This window comes from Cucurbita pepo, chromosome 1 (genome assembly GCF_057944985.1).
Source record: "Cucurbita pepo subsp. pepo isolate OVF chromosome 1, ASM5794498v1, whole genome shotgun sequence".
Classification (NCBI taxonomy): domain Eukaryota; kingdom Viridiplantae; phylum Streptophyta; class Magnoliopsida; order Cucurbitales; family Cucurbitaceae; genus Cucurbita; species Cucurbita pepo.
In genome coordinates, this window is record NC_141798.1 from 20,127,152 (window position 1) to 20,146,404 (window position 19,253).

General features: G+C 37.9%; 4 protein-coding genes across 9 annotated transcripts; 1 reads left to right on the forward strand and 3 right to left on the reverse strand.

The window, feature by feature from the left end:
* Positions 1-52: 52 nt before the first annotated feature.
* LOC111778457 (uncharacterized) lies at positions 53-2,594 on the reverse strand. Of its 3 annotated transcripts, none has more exons than XM_087127629.1 (3): positions 1,862-2,594; positions 1,098-1,785; positions 53-441 (listed from the first exon to the last, which is right to left on the reverse strand). In XM_087127629.1, exons 1-3 carry the CDS (start codon positions 2,483-2,485, stop codon positions 392-394), a joined length of 1,362 nt encoding a protein of 453 aa, XP_086983755.1. In that variant the 5' UTR covers positions 2,486-2,594; the 3' UTR covers positions 53-391. The 3 variants fall into 3 exon arrangements, with proteins under 3 accessions (XP_086983755.1, XP_023514065.1, XP_023514073.1); XM_023658297.2 differs by having other exon boundaries at positions 53-459; positions 1,862-2,592; XM_023658305.2 differs by lacking the exon at positions 53-441 and having other exon boundaries at positions 886-1,785; positions 1,862-2,590.
* A 781-nt stretch (positions 2,595-3,375) lies between these two features.
* Positions 3,376-6,240, forward strand: LOC111777708 (microtubule-destabilizing protein 60). The gene is made up of 8 exons (XM_023657431.2): positions 3,376-4,397; positions 4,492-4,537; positions 4,625-4,717; positions 4,809-4,928; positions 5,342-5,440; positions 5,574-5,633; positions 5,730-5,824; positions 5,908-6,240. The coding sequence occupies exons 1-8, from the start codon at positions 3,487-3,489 to the stop codon at positions 6,029-6,031; spliced, it is 1,548 nt and encodes a 515-aa protein (XP_023513199.1). The 5' UTR covers positions 3,376-3,486; the 3' UTR covers positions 6,032-6,240.
* An 814-nt stretch (positions 6,241-7,054) lies between these two features.
* LOC111777717 (small ribosomal subunit protein eS19x) lies at positions 7,055-8,658 on the reverse strand. 2 transcript variants are annotated; one of them, XM_087127641.1, is made up of 4 exons: positions 8,501-8,658; positions 7,819-7,909; positions 7,501-7,684; positions 7,055-7,420 (listed from the first exon to the last, which is right to left on the reverse strand). In XM_087127641.1, exons 1-4 carry the CDS (start codon positions 8,582-8,584, stop codon positions 7,324-7,326), a joined length of 456 nt encoding a protein of 151 aa, XP_086983767.1. In that variant the 5' UTR covers positions 8,585-8,658; the 3' UTR covers positions 7,055-7,323. The 2 variants fall into 2 exon arrangements, with proteins under 2 accessions (XP_086983767.1, XP_023513208.1); XM_023657440.2 differs by having other exon boundaries at positions 7,055-7,396; positions 8,501-8,657.
* A 1,797-nt stretch (positions 8,659-10,455) lies between these two features.
* On the reverse strand, positions 10,456-17,882 carry LOC111792311 (uncharacterized). 3 transcript variants are annotated; one of them, XM_087127398.1, is made up of 10 exons: positions 17,653-17,882; positions 16,747-16,949; positions 14,740-16,587; positions 14,346-14,662; positions 14,137-14,264; positions 12,217-14,037; positions 12,013-12,061; positions 11,684-11,931; positions 11,305-11,412; positions 10,456-11,060 (listed from the first exon to the last, which is right to left on the reverse strand). In XM_087127398.1, the coding sequence occupies exons 2-10, from the start codon at positions 16,775-16,777 to the stop codon at positions 10,829-10,831; spliced, it is 4,782 nt and encodes a 1,593-aa protein (XP_086983524.1). In that variant the 5' UTR covers positions 16,778-16,949; positions 17,653-17,882; the 3' UTR covers positions 10,456-10,828. The 3 variants fall into 3 exon arrangements, with proteins under 3 accessions (XP_086983524.1, XP_023529474.1, XP_023529456.1); XM_023673706.2 differs by having other exon boundaries at positions 11,711-11,931; positions 17,504-17,882; XM_023673688.2 differs by having other exon boundaries at positions 17,504-17,882.
* Positions 17,883-19,253: the final 1,371 nt, after the last annotated feature.

Genomic DNA, 19,253 nt, shown 5'->3' on the forward strand with positions numbered 1-19,253 from the left:
TACTGCGATAGATCTTTCTACGTAATCATTAAGGTATCCGTAGATACCTATGTACACTAGTCAATCATGCATTATATATAAATTGTTCGTATTTTATCTTTCAATTGTATGATACACGAGCAAATGAGAGGTACATAAATTAATCAATACCACATTTGAATAGAGCGCGTATTCAGGATGTGGAGGTGAAGAAATGTGGTGAACGTTCTAGAACATTCTGCATTTGATAACCTCACAGAATTTTTATCAAGAAATATTTAGAGGAAGACAAAACGTGCGGTAGAAAATTGATCTGCTGTATTGTTCTCTTCTTGACGACCAAAACTTGATGCATTGTCCATTTGTACTCTTCGAGAGTACATATAAGAAACTATAATTTGATCATCAACTATCAAGAAGTTCTTTGTCCTACGTGTGGGTCGAGTCTGTTGTCGTTGACATCTACAATGAGTACGTCTCCTATCAATGCCAACAACAATTAGTTTCCTAATCTAATGAATGATGTCATTTGCAAATATAACACATTTCTCGATCCACATTTTCATTGGGACCATAAACTTGTGTCGCGAGTTTCAAATCCAACTCTTGTCCCAAGTTCACGAGTCATACATAGAACTTGCATACTATTCGTGGCACCAGTCGACATATCTTATTTCTACATGTTGTGTCATCTCGTGTAAGTCACACATAAGTTACCTTACATTGTAACTATTAGACATGATTCATGTAGTTACACGTATACTTAAGCACACAAGTTAGCTCAATCGATCCACATACACAATTCAAGTATCCTTTTCGTTCGAGCAAGGAATAAACTCCGAGTGGTTTCGAGTAGACTATTCAATATTCAAGACAAACGATCAGCCTAGTTTGAGGTTAAAGAAATGAAATGAAACTGAGGCTTTCATTACAGAAACACAGGCAAGGTAGTGGCAAAGGCCAAGGCCAAATTCAAGAAGCAGCAGTTTACAGTATCAGAGGTTGTTCAAAGAATGAAGCTTCCAAGAAATGAAACAGAGAATCAAAGGCAATCAGGATTTGAAACATTTGGTTAAAAGAATGAATGCATAATCATCCCAAGATTTTCAGAGACTTACTGTTCTTCATGATCAAATCAGCTTTGTTCTCCATCTTCATAGGCAATGGAGCAGAGAATGAAGAACCTCCATTGCCACTGCTCATCTTTCTTCCTGGGTTTCTTTCTCCATCACTCATCTCTGAAGATCCACCATCTCCATCAGCTTCGTTGAAAATATCCTCCACAACCTCATCACCTGAATCCCCCCTCCTTTCATCCCTTTCATCCCCTTCATCCAAAACACCAGAATCTTCATCTAAAACCCTAAATAAGCTTCCATTCTCAGCAAATCTAACACTTTTCTTCACTCTAGGTTGAATTTCATGGCCTTTTCCAAGATTTTGATCGCTGTTCTTGACATGGATTCTAGGGGATTCATCCTCCTCCTTCTCATCATCATCATGAACATGGTGAAACCTTTTAAGATCTAAATCTCTCCCATCATTCTCAAAAAATTTCGAACGCTCACAAATCTTTTCTATTCTGCTCTTTAATTTCTCGATAGTCTCTTTCTGATTCTCAGAGTTTTTAAGCTTAGGGTTAGAAACTCTAGATTTAGTAACACTTTGGTCTAACCTTGTATTTTTCATTGTCTTGAGTGGAAGCCCGCCGTTCCTCTTCACAGATAAGTTATCAATCCGATCCAAGAACTGAACCAAATCTCTGCTAAGGGATTTCTTGCTACCTTTGACCATTGGATCATTACCCTAAGAAGAAGATCAAAGGAAAAAACATTGAAATAAAGTAAAAAAACGGAAGTGGCAGGGACCGAGCTTCAATTACCTGAATGGAATCGAGATGGAGAAGCAAATCCATTATTTCGAGAGAAATGGCGTTTCGATCGAAGTAGAATTCATTGCAGAGCGACGATTGAAGAGATTCAAATCTAGATTTGATGATGGCGAGATCTTTAAGCTCTCTTAGTGCTCTCGATCGGCGAACAAGGAACGCTCGAAAATAGGTTTGGATTGTACTGGCAGCAACTTGTCGGAGCGATTGGGGAGGAACATGAGAACCAGAAACTCGATGGAGAGAGGATTCGAGGGCTTCGATGCGAGAGACAAGAGAGGAGATAGTAGAGTGGTGGATGACTTGGGGGAGCTCTTGCCCACGAACGCGCTTCGGATTTTGGGAACTGAGGGGTTGAAATTGGTAGTGTGATTGAAATTTCTTGGCACGAAGCGTTGGGTACTGAGAAGAGTGCTGGAGTTGAGCCGATTGAAGGATTTGAGAAGCAAGAGCTTGGAGAAGGGGGTCGGAGGGAGACGGCGGAGGAGAAGAGGGGTGGTGGGTTTGGAAGCAGGGAGTGGTGAAATCGCCGCCGTCGCAGCCGCAGCAACAGGCGGAGGGAAGATGGGTTCGGTGGAGGTGGAGGTGGGGTTGATGAGGATAGTGACGTGAAGCCATTAGAGGCTTCAAGATCGAAGCTTTCAAGGGTTTGGGCTTGGAGCTGAAGAAGAAGATGAGAGAGCCACCACGACGGATGTGTAAGAAAGCTAAGGAAAGGGGCTTCGATTTTGATAAAACTTTTGTTTTTACCTCTAATGAGGATTTGACCAAAATCTTATGAATTGACTTTTTATTTTATCCTTTAAACCACTAAATGCTAAATTTAATATATTTTCCAACAAAACAAAAATAAAATAAAATAAAATTCTACATTGTTTGCTAGGTGTCACAGTCTAACTATAAAGAGAGTAAATTGCGACCTTCATGTTGCTGTTGCGACAAAAGAAGCAACCACCTGCAAATGGCGCTCATTTGACCATTTGAAGGCCTAAACAAGTGCCATGATATAACCAATAAGGACGGTGCGACACACCATACAGAGTGACCATTGAAAAGAAGTCAAGACATAAACGAGATAAGATACCATACAGGCGGCGTGTGTGGTCAAACAAGCTTGAATTCTGTACAAACGATATTCGGTTGCTCGCTTAAGGTAGAACGAAGTCACAAACCCAGACAAAAAGTGAATAAGGTGTTTGAGTTCTACTTATTACCAAACCTATAATATTTATAAATTAATAAAAATGCAATTTTGTAAATATAGGGGTAAAATCGTAATAACCTACATCTTTGGGCCTCGTTTTGTATGACAAGTAGCCCAGCCACAACGGTTGGTAGTAGTGTAAGTTAAAATCCATTCAGGCCAAGCTCCACTAGGGTTAATCCAACGGTTTTGAGAGCCGAACGCAATTTCAAAACTTGCGATCAGACGGCCCACAAATACTAGCCGTTACACAGAGCGTTTTGGGCTCAACGTTCCATTTTTCCTCTTCTTCACGAATATATCCTTTCAATTCAATTCCCTTTCGGTTCGAAAGACGATCGAATCCATCTCAACTATCCGGCGGCGGCGAATTGTGTTACCAATTTTTCTTTATCTGTATTTTAGTTTCAGGCAAATGGGTCCGATCGGCAAGAACGGTGGAACAGTGACGCCTGTGAAAGATTCATGTGGCTCTAGATCGAAGATGATTCAAGAAGTTCCGAGGCATTCTGAGAATACGAATCCGAATTTCAACGATTCGATTAGCCCAGTTCCGAAGCTCGCGAAATCCTCTCCTTCCGTCAAATCTGCAAAGGCGGCTCAGAAATCGGCCGCGAAAAACCCTAAGGCGGTTATGAACTCTCCGAAATACAAGATCAGGGAGAGGAAGTTCGTGGTGGCCAAGAAGAATTTGAAGAAGGAGAAATCGGGGAAATCTAAGACTGATTGTAAGTGTGAAGTTCAAATTGGGAGTGGTGCGAAGAAATGTCTGTGTATGGCGTACGATACTCTGAGGGCTTCTCAGGAGGAATTTTTCAAGAATCAGAGCGGTGGAATTGGGGAAATCCATGAATCAGAGCAGATTAATGAGACAACTAGGGCTGAGATTGAAATTGAAGAAGAACTGGAGAGGAAATTGATGATTCAAGACCTTCAAATCGAAGACAGGGCTGAATCAGAGAATCGTGATGTTAATGGTGAGAGCGAATCGCCTGAACAAATGAGTAGTTCAATGATGAAGAGGCGAAGGAATAGTATTATAGAAACAGGATCTGGGAAAGTAAAAAATTTGGTTATGGCGTTTGAGAACCTCAGAACTACAAAGGTTTCAAAAGAGAACGATGAGAATGAGGAGAAACAATTAGAAAACCAAGAGAAGCCAATGGAAGAGAAGAGCAAGGTGATGAAATGGGCATTGCCAGGATTGGCTCCTCCGAAGGCTTCATCTTCTTTGCTTTGCCCATCGGAGCTGCTTTTGACATTGGAAAATCTTGGTTTGGATCCTCAAGCTTCGGTTTCGTCTTCTTGGGACGGGCCTCATGGAAGGTTGGTAGCTTAGTAAACTTTACCACATTGTGATGGAGAATGAATCCATTGTGTTCTTATGGACTAACTCTTGGTGTCTTCTTTCCAATTGCAGCATTTCAAGTAGGACTTCCAATGGTGGTAGAAGAAGCAGAAGAAGTGTAAGTGAAGATGTCTTTGAGAAGATGATTGTCAATGAACTGTTGAGTTATCTGATTGGTAATTTTAATGATTGTTTTGATTTACAGAGCACTGAATCGGCTGGCACCATTGGTGGAAGTAGATGGAAGAAAAAGCAGCTGAAAATCACTAGGCAAAAGCCATTTAAGCTCAGAACAGAGGTAAGGAAAATGGAAATGGAGACCATAAAAATTCCAGCTTAACCTTACAATATTCATAAGGTTTACTTCTTTGTTTCTTTTGAATTTGTAGGAAAGAGGAAAGGAGAAGGAAGAAGAGTTTCTGAAGAGGGTACAAGAAAGCATGATAGAGGAAGAGAGACAGAGAATACCAATTGCTCAAGGTCTTCCATGGACAACTGATGAACCAGAGGTAAACAGCTTCAATTTCCTTTGCTCCATACAAGTCTTTTTATCTGTTGAAATTGTGAGATCCCAAGTTGGTTGAAGAGGGAAACGAAGCATTCCTTACAAGGGTGTGGAAACCTCTCCCTAGCATATGCGTGTTGAAACTGTGAGGCTGATGGCGATATCTGTTAGTAGTGGGCTTGAGTTGTTACAAATTGTATCAGAGCCAGACAACGAGTGGTGTGCCAACGAGGGAAACAAAAGCATTCCTTACAAGGGTGTTGAAACCTCTCCCTAGCAGACACATTTTAAAATCGTGATAAGTAACGAACTAAAGTTGACAATATTTGTTAGCAATGGGCTTAGGGATAGGGCTGTGTACTGATGAATGCCACTTATGCTTAAAACTAAAAACCGAGTATGCATTTCCCTTTGCAGTGTCTTGTAAAACCGCCTGTGAAGGAAAATACAAGACCAGTGGATCTGGTTCTCCACAGTGATGTAAGGGCAGTGGAGCGCGCCGATTTCGATCATCAGGTGGTTTGTCGATCTTATCTCTTAAAATGGAAAGAAATTCTCCTTTGCTGATCATTGTAGAAAGTATTATATAGATATGGAGGTAGCAAAGAAGTTAGATTATTAAATCCATGTTTGTTTTGTGATAATGAAGGTAGCAAAGAAGTTGACACTGTTAGAGCAGTACAAGATGGAAAGAGAGAGACAGCAGAAGGTTGAAATGGCTATCAATTTATATATGTTAGTTTGTCTGTTTGTTTTCTGCATCTGAAACATGAATGGGGTGATATATATTTATGATACCTAACAGATGGCTGAGGAGGAAGAAGTAAGGAGGTTGAGAAAGGAATTGGTTCCAAAAGCACAGCCAATGCCTTACTTTGATAGGCCCTTCATCCCTAAAAGGTACAGAACAAAAGTTAGTTTCAATTTGAATTTCAATTCTTTTAAGAGAAACTTGAGATGATGAAAGCTTTGTTCTTGTAAAGGTCAGCAAAGCTTCCAACTTTACCAAGAGAACCAAAGTTCCATATCCCAGAGCAGAAGAAGATAAAATCCTGCTTGTCTTGGACTGATGATATGATGAGCCATTATAGCTTCCAACAACAATGAAGGAGGAAGAAGAAGAGGAGAGGTAGCTTGTAGAGAAAGAAACAATTGTGTGTTCAAATTTTGTGACATAGTTGTTCCCCCAATAAACATATATTGTTGTTCTCTTTCTCTCTTTTAATTTCGATGGCCATTTGTTTCTGATGTATTCTTTGGTAGAGCTGATATAATATTACAAATGAAGCAACCAATTATAGTTGCTTGCTTATAGACATGTTGGTGCATGAGTTATATGCCCGCCCTGCGCCCTCTCTTCTTAGTATCAAGATTTTTACTCGACAACTAACCAGCCCGTTGAATATAACTTCGAATTGAAAACAATACTTTTGTAAAACATTACTAGTGCGTGGACGATCCCACCTCTCATAGAATACTTATGAGTGTGTGAAAATATCTTTTTAGTAGATGTATTACTGTGAGTCATACATAACGGGTCAAAGTAAACAATATCTATAAGTGGTGGGCTTAGGCTGTTACAAATGGTATTAGAGCCAAACATCATCGAGCGTGTGTCATCGAGGACATTGGCCCCAGGGAAGGTGAATGCTCGGTGTGCCATCGAGGACATTGACCCCTAAGAGAGGTGGATGCTCGATGTGTCAATGAGGACATTGGTCTTTAAGGGAGTGGAGAGTGAGATCAGACTAGCCAGCCATCTAAAAAAAAGTGGATTATGAGAGTGAGATCAGACTAGCCAGCATCCTAAGAAAGTGGATTATGAGATCCCACCCCGCTAGTTCTGGAGTGAGCTTGAGTTGTTACAAACTTCAAGCCTATAGGCTATGACTCAAAACCCTAATTTGAAAACCAATTGTTGTGCACGTTTATCAAGCATACTTTTGGGTTCAATTTTATTTAATTTTTAAGTTAATTATTATTATCGGATCTATATTATATATTATATATAATATGGGGATTATGCAGAAAGTCAACATCCCATTACAATTTAATGACACTATTGGAAACTTACCGATTAAAATGAGCATATTCAAACGATATAATTACGAACAATGGAGAAGATTCAAGTGGACAAACTCTTAAGATATGATATCTCAAAAATTACTACAAAGGTCTGATGCTAAGCATATCAAGGCTACTGTTGACAATATTGAAAAACATATTTCATCCTAAAAAACCCACAAATCATGACCAAGTAAATGAAAATAAAGTTTAAACCATCCAAAACCCATGAAAACAAGACTAAACTTATCTTCATCTGAATATCTTTCAACAGCTTACTCCAAAATTTTCATGGTGGTATCTCATCAGCAAACGCACAAATCTCTATTCACCAATCAAGGGGCAACAACAATCCGGCCAGCAACTTGGTCAAGATCCCGTCGGCCGCTTGATGTGATTCTCCTGCCACTGTAAACACATACGGAGAGAAAACTACATCAAATATGTTCGATTGACATTGAATTTGGAATATCAGATGTAAGGGGCAAAACCCAATAGAATTTTGCACTCACCCCTTGGGATCGACATCAACAATATTCATTTCCTGCAACTGTTGTAAAATGTGACGGGCAATAGCACCACTGCTCTCACAGAAGTGTGGAGGGCGACTTCCATTCCTCTTGCTTCCACCATAAATCCTCTTAAAAGCCCCCACACCGAGACCTCCCCTCAGATAGATTTTCCTAGCCATGGAGGCTAAAGAAGTTTGAAAAAGTAATCATGAGACAGTGAGGGAAGATGTTACATACATGATAGCAGCAATTCATATTGGTAGGTTTTATTGCAAGTGAATATATGGAATACAAATGGACGAGAAGGGGGGGACTGACCAGCTCTCACATAATACCAATCAGGATCATAAGGAGCAAGCTCTTTGAATCTTGCAGTTTTAACTATATCAGTCCATGGAGGAAGTTCAACCTGCTTGGCAATGATTGAATAGCAAGTTAAAAACAAATCCTAGTCGAATTATTTCGAACAAGAAATACTTTATGTACAACAAAGTGATAACACATCAGGGAAAGAATGTCAACTATTTAGAGGATTGGAATTAAAATTTTCTAACAAAACTAGGGAGATTCCAAAAAGTTCAAAATCTCGTGTTACGAAATTGTTTAGACGTAGAACATGTCACAAAATTAATTAGATCTCAAAAGTACTCGAGGGCGTGTAAGAACAAAATACAAATAACCAGAACAACATATTCAAAGCGTGCGTGTTTCACAACTACCTAAACTAGTAACAACGGAATCTTCACCAAACATATAAAAAAAAGCTACTCGCATAAATCAGAAGCACAAAAAGGCTCTAACACATACAAATAAAGATCAACTAAAACCCTAAAACCTCGAAACTAGCCCGCAAAAGCTGAAACTGAGCAATTACACCGAAACGAACCTAGCCTTCACTCCATGATCAAAATCTACATCCTAAAATGCTCTCTTCAATCCACAATCGACTTCTGTAAGCCACCAAATCGACAGAGGTGAAGTAGAGATGAAAAATCAATACCTTTCCAGATCTCTTAAGATGTGCCGCATAGGCTTTCACGAATTCGTGGGGAGAGACGTCCTTCACAGTCTTCGCCGTCGCCATGCTTGAGCAAGTGCAGATGATGGCGCGAAAGAGGAGAACTTTAGGATTAGGGCTTCCGCAACCTTTTATATTAGTTGATGCTTCATTTGGGCTCGGCCTGTTAGATTTCTGGTTTTTCATTTTATTTTTTATTTTTTATTTTTTAATTCAGTTTACTCTCAATTTTAAAGTTTTTAATTTTTATTTCTAATTTTGACTCAACTATCTATGATTTTAGTAAATTTTGTTATTTATTATTATATAAAATTATATTATATTTTTATGTAATAAAAATCATGACATGGCAATGGTTAGTTTTCGTATAATTTTAAAATTATAGTTTGACATCTCAATTATTTCAATATAGTATATAGTATACGCTCTCTTGAGTCCCACATTAGTCAATTAAGTAAAGTATATTATCTCCAATGATATAAGACATTTTTTAAAAATCAAAAGAACAGACATGAGAGGTCATATTCAAAGTAGACAATATCATATATTCGGTGGAGATCAATTATTTCTATATCCCATGTGTTGAATTTGCTCACTCTTTTTTGTGGTTCCTGTGAAGAAATTGTATGAAATTTATTTGTCATGCTTGCATGAGGGCTTAAAACACATGATTTTGTAAAATAATTATCAATAATAAGATAAATAATACATTAGTAACAGCCCAAACCCACCACGAGTAGATATTATTCTTTTTGGTCCATTATGTATTGACATCAACCTCACAATTTTTAGGGAGAGGTTTCCACACTGCTTCGTTCCCCTCTCCAACCATTGTGAGATCCCACTACCCACCCACTTGGGATCTCCACACCCTTATAAGTTTGTTTCGTTCCTCTCTTTAACCGACGGGATCTCAAAATCCTCTCCTTTAGGGTCAGCGTCCTTGCTAGCAAATATTGTCCATCCTAACCCGTTACGTATCATCATCAACCTCACGATTTTAAAACACGTATGCTAAGAAGAGTTTCTACGTTCTTATAAGAAATTTTCACCAAAATATTGTATATCATTTTTACGTTTGGGTCAATAACCTTTCAAAAAACAAAGAAATCTTAAGAGGTGAAAAAAAGTATCAGAAAGTCACTGAAGGCCAGCATCATCAAGCAGCAAAGTCGGATCAAATGGTGGCAGATAAGAACAGTTTGCATTACAGTGACTGAAGAAAAACTGGTCCAACTCCAGAGAATCAGGACAATTAGTCCAAAGGAATCTTGAACATGAAAGAAAAGAACATTGAAGGAAACCCATCCACTAACTTTATCCTCGTACAATCAAATAGACCCCACAAAGCTGGAACATTTATTATAATATAATGCAAAGAAAAAGACTTGGTTTTGGATTTGTTTCATGAATCCCACTATTATTCAGAATGTCTTTGAAAATGATATGATCTCAGCTTTCTCTCACATCATCTTCCCAATCATGAGTTGAATCAGATACTGACATTGACAAAACAAGCTATACCTGCTTTCAGCCAACCAACCAAACCACAGAATCTTCCGACAAAAAGGAAACTTTAAAAATCATAATGTATTAGGAATGCAAGAAGAATATCTTCTTGTCCTATATTACTTCATAAATGTGTTCTCTTTTGGCACTTAGGAAACAGTCAATGTCTGTGTTTCCCAATCAATGAACAAGCTTACACGTGACCAATGGAAAAGAAAGAAATTAAAAGGCAAAAATACGCATTTGTTGGGAACTTTAGATTTTAAAACCAGAACTTTTACCTTTTTCACTGTTTTATTCGCTTGGTCTTCAGGATGCCAACTTCAACCATGCTGATTTCCTCAACTGTTTCTTAAAAATAAACCTGAAAAAGTGATACAGTAGAAGAAAAACTGCAAAAAAAACAAGACTAGTAATACACAGAGCAATAAATTGGCAGGCTAGTTTCTCTAATTTACGTATCGGAAACGCGATATACGATAACCATACCCAACATCATCCTCTCTGAAGAGTTCACTTCAGAATAACTTGTTCCCCCTGGGAAATTCATGAAAATTTACATGATACATGATAACACTATGTACTTTACCAAAATAAACAACGGTTTGGCCTAGATTTGAAAAAGAATGGATGGCCTCAATTATCAAAAGCTTCCACCATATGAATCTATTCTTGTATCCTGTTTCTTCTACGGTGCCGCATCATGTCAATGCAGAGATCATAGACAAAAAGAACGGGCAGGATATGGTTTGTATGTAGATGTGACTAGGGAATTAGCTGTGAGGGTCCAATTAACTATTGCTACAGGGAAAGGCATTGTACACCCTCCGGAAGATGACTGGGAATGGGGTGTGCAGTTACATATCTTTGGGGGCATGATTTTGGTGCCAATGTAACTAATCCATTTGATGATACATTTCCAGAGAGTTCTGCTTGACGTATGTGAAACTTCGCAAAACGATTAATGACAGAAAATCGCTCCAAATCTTGACATTCAACCATTAAGTCCACAATGGAGGCTGTCCTTTCCAATCTGCACACCAAGTGGCATAACTCAGATACTAAAACTAATGTTTAGGAGGTTGTAAACTGCATCTTTCTAGTCTTCGAGCAATTATTAGAATTTTTTTTGAAAATTTTCCCTTTTTCTGCTTTTTTTTTTTTTTCGGGGGGGAGGAGGGGTAGTAATTCGTGAGTATGATTGTTATGATGAATCTAGAAATATAAGTAAAAGTACATTTTAAAACATTTCTGTAAAGCAAATCAAGTTTGCATACCTTTGCAAGTCATTTTCCAGTTTCCCAGCTCTAGCGCAGAAACTTTCCACAGCCTCCACTATGTACTTATCATCAGTACATTTTACGGTTTCATGTTCTTCGGACGTTCTGAAAGTTACACACAGAAAAATGTTACAAATGCTGCACCGAAACAAATTAAATCTTCCATGTAATTTACATACTTTGAGCTGATTTATCGAAAGCAATAAAGTGAAAAGGAATAAGATTATACTCTGTTTCTAAATAAAAATAAGAGCAGAGAAAATGTTTCTTAAACCAATGCAAAAAAATTACTTGATGTCCCTCTACTGTCACAACACATGGAAAAAAAATCAAAACTCAAACGGCTGCTAGCAACAAGTATGGAAAGGACTCATACACATTTCTGTTATCAAGAGAGACGCACCGATCATTTCTTTGACCACTCATCAGGCTGCACGTATCCCCTAATGATGATCTTAAGACAAAGTATATCGTACTATCATAGAAAGAAGAGGCATCCGCTGAAAGGATGAATGATGGTGCAGGATAAACTAACTGCTGCAACAGCTGTTTTGTCATGATAAGCCTTCTCTTTGATCGAAACATCACGTGTCCATCTTCAACCATCTCAACTTCATTTACCAACTGAAATTTAATGCAGAAAACAATAGGTTAGCAACTTCACATTTAAAAATTTAAAACAAAGTTTTTTTATCATGGGAGTACCTTTTCTGTCAGCCGGTTTGTGGCTTGCGCCCATTCTTGTTCTGCCACACTGCAAACAACACATTCTAAACGTTAACAACAGTATCACGAGCACATGGTATAAAGTAAAATAAAGGTTAACTGTAAAAAGAGGATATCATTTTAACTCGAAGTTAAGATTTTTTTTATTAAAGAAATACGCTCTTTACAATGACAGTTAAATACCTGCTATTCAAAATCCTCCGAGAACCTTGGACTTCTAAATGACATGGTTGAAGCTCAGAGGAGTCAAGTTTACGCTTTTTACTCACAATGGCCGCAGTTTTATCAGTGAGAGTAGATGGCAGTCCATACGGGCCTGTCAGGTCAGATGCCACCATGGTTGTAGCAGCAGTTGACCAAACCCTACCACTCTGATTAACATCTGTAGAATCTATTCCATCCAGGGATGACTGTTTCATTAGATTTTCCGAAGGGTTCAAGAGAGAGAAGTGCCCACCAGGATGCTTTGCGAGCAATTCGTTGTACATTGAAGGCATCTGCCCATTTCTGAACTTAAACCAGGAAGATACTGGCAGAGGATTGATCTGAGAATTTTCTTCATTATTACCTTCCATATTTTTTCTATCAAATTCATTCGCAGGGTCACTTTGGCCATCTGAAGTAAAACCTCTTGAACATGTATTTGGTGGATTCTCAGACAAAGGCTTCACTTTATAATCTTCTCTTGCTCCTCCAGCCAACAAGTTTAGCATTTTTCTATTTTCAGACAGCATGTAGTTTTTCTCCGATGTAAAACCTTGTCCATGCTTTGGGTCTTCTCTAGTTGAATTTTCTTTTGACATTGTAGTTACCAGCTGAGCAACTTGAACTCCCTTTGGCTGAGTCTCCACATTCTTCATCAGTTTAACTTTTTCTAGCGAGTATTGTTGACCAACAACGTGAGGCAATTTTGAAAAGTTGTCGAATAGAGGATCTCTTTCAGAGGTGGTTAATCCAATGTTTTCCTCAATTTGCACTCTATTAAAATCTTGCTGATGTGGATGAACCGGTAATAAGCCAGACGGGAAAGCATTTGTATTATTATTCTTCCTTGCCAACCCATCTGCCAGTAAAGTCATCTGCCTATACTCATCAGATTTAGTTCTCTGCTCTGGTATCTCATCCTTAAAGCCATAATCCAGTGAATTTGTAGGAATCATGTCAGATTCCAATAATTGGAGTCCCAATTTTTGGGAAGTTTGATTGTTGAATCCCAGTGGAGTCAATGAAGTACCCTCAAGAGTATTGTTTAATGAACCAAACTTATTAGCTTCTGCCGATGCATTGTTTTGCTGACTTGTGTTATTTAGCCAAAGATTTTGCTGCCTTGCCAACAATCCACCCTGTTGGCCTATTCTTGACATAGATAGAGGCTGAGAGATAGGATGGGCCTCAAAAATTGGATACTGTTTTCCACTCATATTGCTGTTGGTGTGTCCAGATGTATCTTGAGAGGAAGACCGGCCAAATTGTGGATATCTCGAAGCAGTACCTGGCAATGAAGCCTGTGCAGACAAACTTGCTGCAGGTGCACCAGAGGCAAATTTCCCTTGATTTTCATCTGTTACATAATGAGCCGGCAGGAATAATGAAGTAGCAGCTTCTGCCTCTTCCAAACAATGTGGCTTCTCATCCCAATGCACATTTTGCAATGACTCATTTGACGGATGCATAGACTGAATAAAAGATGAGGGAGCTAACGGAGTCTGATTTTTCTGTACATAACCAGAATTTACTGGTCTTGGATCCAGATTGCTTGAAAATTGAGGTAACCCTTGAGATGAAGAGATTTGATTGGAATATGATAGCTGTTGCGATGGATGAAGCAATCTCCCAGGAAAAGCTTGAGATGTGAACTGATTGTGATGCTGAGAAACAGACGGATTTGGAAATACTCCATCGGCCATCATAGATAAGGGACTAGAGCCAACGGAACTATAATGGGGGGTGGCACTATTTTCCTTAGACTGGTCAACATTTTGAAGATGCCCATGCACATTTTCACTGCAGAAGTTCATGGATAAAAAGTTAATGAGACCAAATATATAATCGAACGATTCTACGAGAGAAGTTTATCAATAACAATAATGAAGATGTGACTACCATGTTTGGTTGTATAAATTTTGGCCATTTGAACCGGTTGATTGGCAGAAGTTGGTAGATGTATCCAGATTGCCCCTAGGAGTACCATCTGACGATTTTAAATTCCTCTTAAAACCAGTTAAGTGCTCCTGAGAAGATAAATAATTACATGCAACATTTGGAAGATTACATCTAAAATAATTGAAATACTCATTGGACTAAAAAATCACCTTCTTCAAGTTCATAGCGTTCAAAGAAGCATCAAAAAGATATGACTGTTGAAAATGTCCCTGCCCTCGAGAACTTAATTCGTTCAAGATGTACTGGTCTCGAGAGTTATCTTTCAGCTGAAATTTCTCAATAAACGAGCCACCTGCTTTATCAAAAGACTTTTGTAGAACAATAGCATCATCACTTATCTGACTTTTCTTTTTTCTCATGATGTCATTTTCATCCTTGTTCATAGAAATGTTAACAAGCTTCATATTTTCAAGGTGCCTAAAATCATTATAGTCCCTTTGGTTTTGTGCAACTTCGTCGACTCGACCTGCAAAACAATCACATGAACAATAATTAATCGATGTAATTATATTTCAATAAAACACTAGTAATGAATAATCCTACCTTGTGCATTTCCATGTGGTTGATTAATATTATCATGAGAAGTTGTTATCTGCTGAGGAGGTCTGTCATATTCAGCCTGCTCATAAATCTGACTTGCAAAGCTATTGTTTAAGTGCTCAAGAGGTTGAACATGTTGAGATCGGTCACCAAGTCGTTTTTGTGCACTCTTAATATCTAGCCATTCATCAGTGCTTTCAGAAGGATGCTGATTTAGTTCATGAGAGTCTTCCGGACAACGATGCTCTGTATGCTCAAGAGAGGGTTGGTTGACTGATTGCTGAAATCCAGGAAAACTAGAACTCATACCAGAATCATTGAAGTTTGCATATGGCCTTGAACTTAAAGAAGATGCACTGTGCATGCTGTTCTCGTACCAAGCCGATTGCTCCTTTTTACTATCCACTATGTTCGAATGCTGATTTTCAGTTGACAGTTCTGTATTCTGAAAAGTCAATCCACTCCATTCCTCCTGTATCCCAGTATCACTACTAGAAGCCTCCGCTACAGCTGATTGCATGAGAGCACTCCAGCTCCCACTCTGAATAGAAGGAAATGCATTTGAACAATCCGACTGTACTAGGTTAGTTTCAAAACTTTCATTATTGACATTTGTACATTTTCCCAAAGAACTGTCCCACATATTATGATCCATATTATATAAGAAATTTTGTTCAATCGGATCCAGGGGAACAAAATACTGAGATACATCCAGTTGGGTGACTTTTTGCTGTGTGGCGCCAAGCCAACCAGCTCCATCGTGCCCCTCTTGAAATTCAGGAAACGATCCATTTGTTTGCAAAGAATTCTTTAGCTGGATGTTACCTGATCTCATTCCAGCATCCAAACCTTGAACTGGAGTTTGGTCAAATAGACTTTTCGCTTGAAAGCCTTGTTTGGATCTACCCATTTGGGTCAAGGGAAAATGTTCTGCAGAAACAGTATTTATATTACTAATAGAGGAGTCACTGAAGGCTACAGGCTGTATAGTAGGCATCATGCAATGACCAGGAGCCTTATTCATCAAATTACAAGGATCATGATCTATTCCCTGGAGCTGAGAATATGGACCCATGCGACCCCGTCCACTGGAAATAGGAGTTCTATGATTAGATTCATCAAGCTGCTGCGGAACCAACAATGTTGAATGGAAGGATGGACCTTTCTCCTGAGAAAACATTAGTTGGTTATATACTCCTTGCGCTGCAGAAGATGCACCTAGATGTGCCCTATTCATGAGCATTTCCGATGAATCAGAGACAGATGTTCCATTAATATAGGACGGATATTGACCCCCTGTAGACTGTCTAGCAAAAGCAGAGATCTGATTTTGAGAACCCTGCTGCCTTGCATCATCAAATTGCTGAAGTTGCTGCTGTCTATGAATATCTTGCATCTGCTTGAACATCATTTGCTGCTGCAGTAACTGCATGTCACTATATGTAGACTGTTGCATTGGTTGGAGTTGTGAAGTATCTAGCTGTTGTTGACCCCTCACAAGCTGTTGCGATCCTCCAAGAAAGTTGAAGTCAGTTGACACTTCAGTAATTTCAGATCTCTCAGAATTAGTAGTCAGGGTTGGACTGTCTACTGGTGCATATTCTTGATGTGATTTTAGAACAGATAAGCCTCTCAGCATCAAGAAATGTGGATCATAGACAGTATTTTCACCCAAGAATGCTTGCTGGGAGTGCTCTGTTTGAAAATTTTGCCCTCCAAACATATAGCCATTTGCATCCGGTGGTTGGCTTTCCAAGGTATCACTGCAAAAACCAGGTCTTGAAGCCAGTGGTGCAAAGTTTCTGCCTAACGAAACAGCGAAATCTTTTCTCTGGTATCCTCCCACAGAATCTGCAAATCAAAACCTTTTGTGGTCAAAGCAACCACATATGGTTGTTTCAAATATGCTAATGTCACCTGGCATCTATAATGGATCGCGAAGGAGCAACGACAAGAAAGATTTATGCAATTTTTGAACTATCAAGATCAAGGTAGAAAACATTGGTATACCTTGTAGAGTAATGTTACAGTTTTTTCGCATCGAAACTTGGATGATCACATGCGGTTTTCTAACATAATGATCTCAAATAAACATAAACAGATCGCCATTCAAGCCGGTGCTATCTAATTTTTATTATCCAGAGTCCTGTTACTGCCTTCTACTTCATAACCATGAATGCATAAAGCTACCAGCCACCAAATGCATCGCAGTCCTAACACCAAACAAGTAGAGAAAAATTCATTATAAGATTACAATAAAATAATCATACATGTAAGAAACTTGACCCAGACATGATGGAAGGTTAAATTCCATTTGAGCAGCGTCCTGAACCATTTCAAGTCGCAGAAAATCCAAAATGAGATAGGACAAGCAACCACGTAGTGAAAATTGCATATGAACAGCACAAAGTTAACAGAACTCCATAGTTTTAACCAAAAAATAAAAATAAGCTAACATGAAGAAGACCACTTGCAGAGAGAACAAAACACGAATTGCCAAGAATTCCGATGAACTATAAATTAACCAGACAAATCCAAATTGTTTTGAAACAAAGACGGGGAAATTAAGCTCAGAACCCTAAAATCGCTACGTATCTCTCCTAACGAACATCCTAAACCCCCAATAAGTCAACAGAATCAAAAGCCGCCAACTAAGAAGAACTATTCGTTTGCTGATTTCAAAGAGGAACCACATACTGTTCACAATTAGCAACGAAGTAGGAAACAAGACGAGGAGGAAAAAAATCAGAATTAAACAAAAACCCACAAGGTTAAGGAGCAAAGGAGCACAGTGGCAAGCTGGAAGGTGTGATCTGAGCAACAGAATTATGAATTCTCGAGAACCAGGAAGCTGTAGTATTGTTGTTCTTGTATGAGTGTTGTAATTGCAGAATTGAAGGCCCTGTACTTTCTCACCTCTCTCTCTTTCCACGCTTTGAGATGAAATTGCAATTCTTCTTCTAGCTTCGAAATCAACAACTGTTTCAAATGTCCCGAACTCTCTCTCGTTCTCTTCAATTCCTCTCTGTATCTCTGAGCTTTTCCTCACTGAAAATTCGCGCGCTCTCTCTCTAAAAATCTCGCTTAAAAGTGGTGCAGAAAGAGTGAGAAACTGGACTCTTCAGACATCAGAGCCGAAGATAAAGCGATGAAAACAGTAAATAAGGAATTAAATAATGCTTAATTAGCATTATGTTTTCAGTAAATTCGGGTGGAAAGCGTAGCTACGGGTTCGAATCTAGCCTCGGACACCCGGAACCAGCTTAGGGCGTGCTCAAGTTTCGCCTTAGATCATAGCCGTTGATTTTTATGATTTGTACATCACGGTCAATCAAGTCAACACAAGCAACCTTTTTCTTTTTTTCTTTTTTTTTCTTTTTTTTTTGTTTAAAAATACAACATATTTTTTTTTAATATTTCAAAATTATACAGATGTGCACTAATAATTTGTATAAATTTTATTGGATGGGATGAAATTAATTTTTTTTATTATTATTATTTGCATGAGTTTTATTCAAATTATTTTTATAATAATCAAATTACCACAATATTGCCAAAATAAATTTATTTTAAATACAAATTAAATGAATATTGATAAAAACAACAATTTTTTTTTTATTATTTCAAGCCTAATTTGGTTTCTGTTGTGGCAATGCAACTTTTTAAAACAGAAAAGAATATTATAAAGAAAAGTAGAGAAAAAAGTAGGGAGAAAAGAGAGAATAAAAGGCAAAAAAATCATAATATGTCCTATAAAATTAAAAATATATATAGAGAAATAAATTTAAATTTCATTTTTTTATCTGAAATTTCTCAATTTTAATAATATTTTTAAATATACTAAAGAGCTTAAATTTTAATAAAAATATTACAGAAAATCGAACTTAAATTCAGATATTATTTTCAAAAATATATATTAAATTTATGTTATGAAATTAATTAATTATTTATTTATTTATTTTTAAGGAGGAGACAAATCAATTTAAAAAGAACTAAAAAGAAAAGGATAGTTAAAAAAAGGGAATGGGAGTTATGGTCACTTTCGGTTTCGAACGTGGGAATGGGGGGGTAGAAAAGTCAAATAGCATGGTTAAAAAGCGAGTTGTCAGTTTTTTATTACCGCCAAGAATCTCCACGTGTCTTTTAAAGGACGGGTATGGCGTGAATGTCCTTTTTGCCCTTTCGTTTGTTTCTTTTTTTTCACAAAATTACAAATTTGGCCCTACTGTTTTCTGTGATCAATTTTCAATAATTCGGTCTACAAAATTTAACTTTATTAGACTACTTGAATCATCTTAAATTAATTTATACTTTTTTAATAATTTTTTTATTGTTTTATATTAATATCTTATTAAATTACTAATTTATTTCTTGTAGTTCACTGCTCGTTTCAACTTAAAGATTTACGAGCAATAAACCACTCAATGATTGAGATCTATTAGTGACGAGTGTCTATCATTTAGCATATATTATCCATTTTGACCCATTACATATCATTGTTAGTCTCACGATTTTAA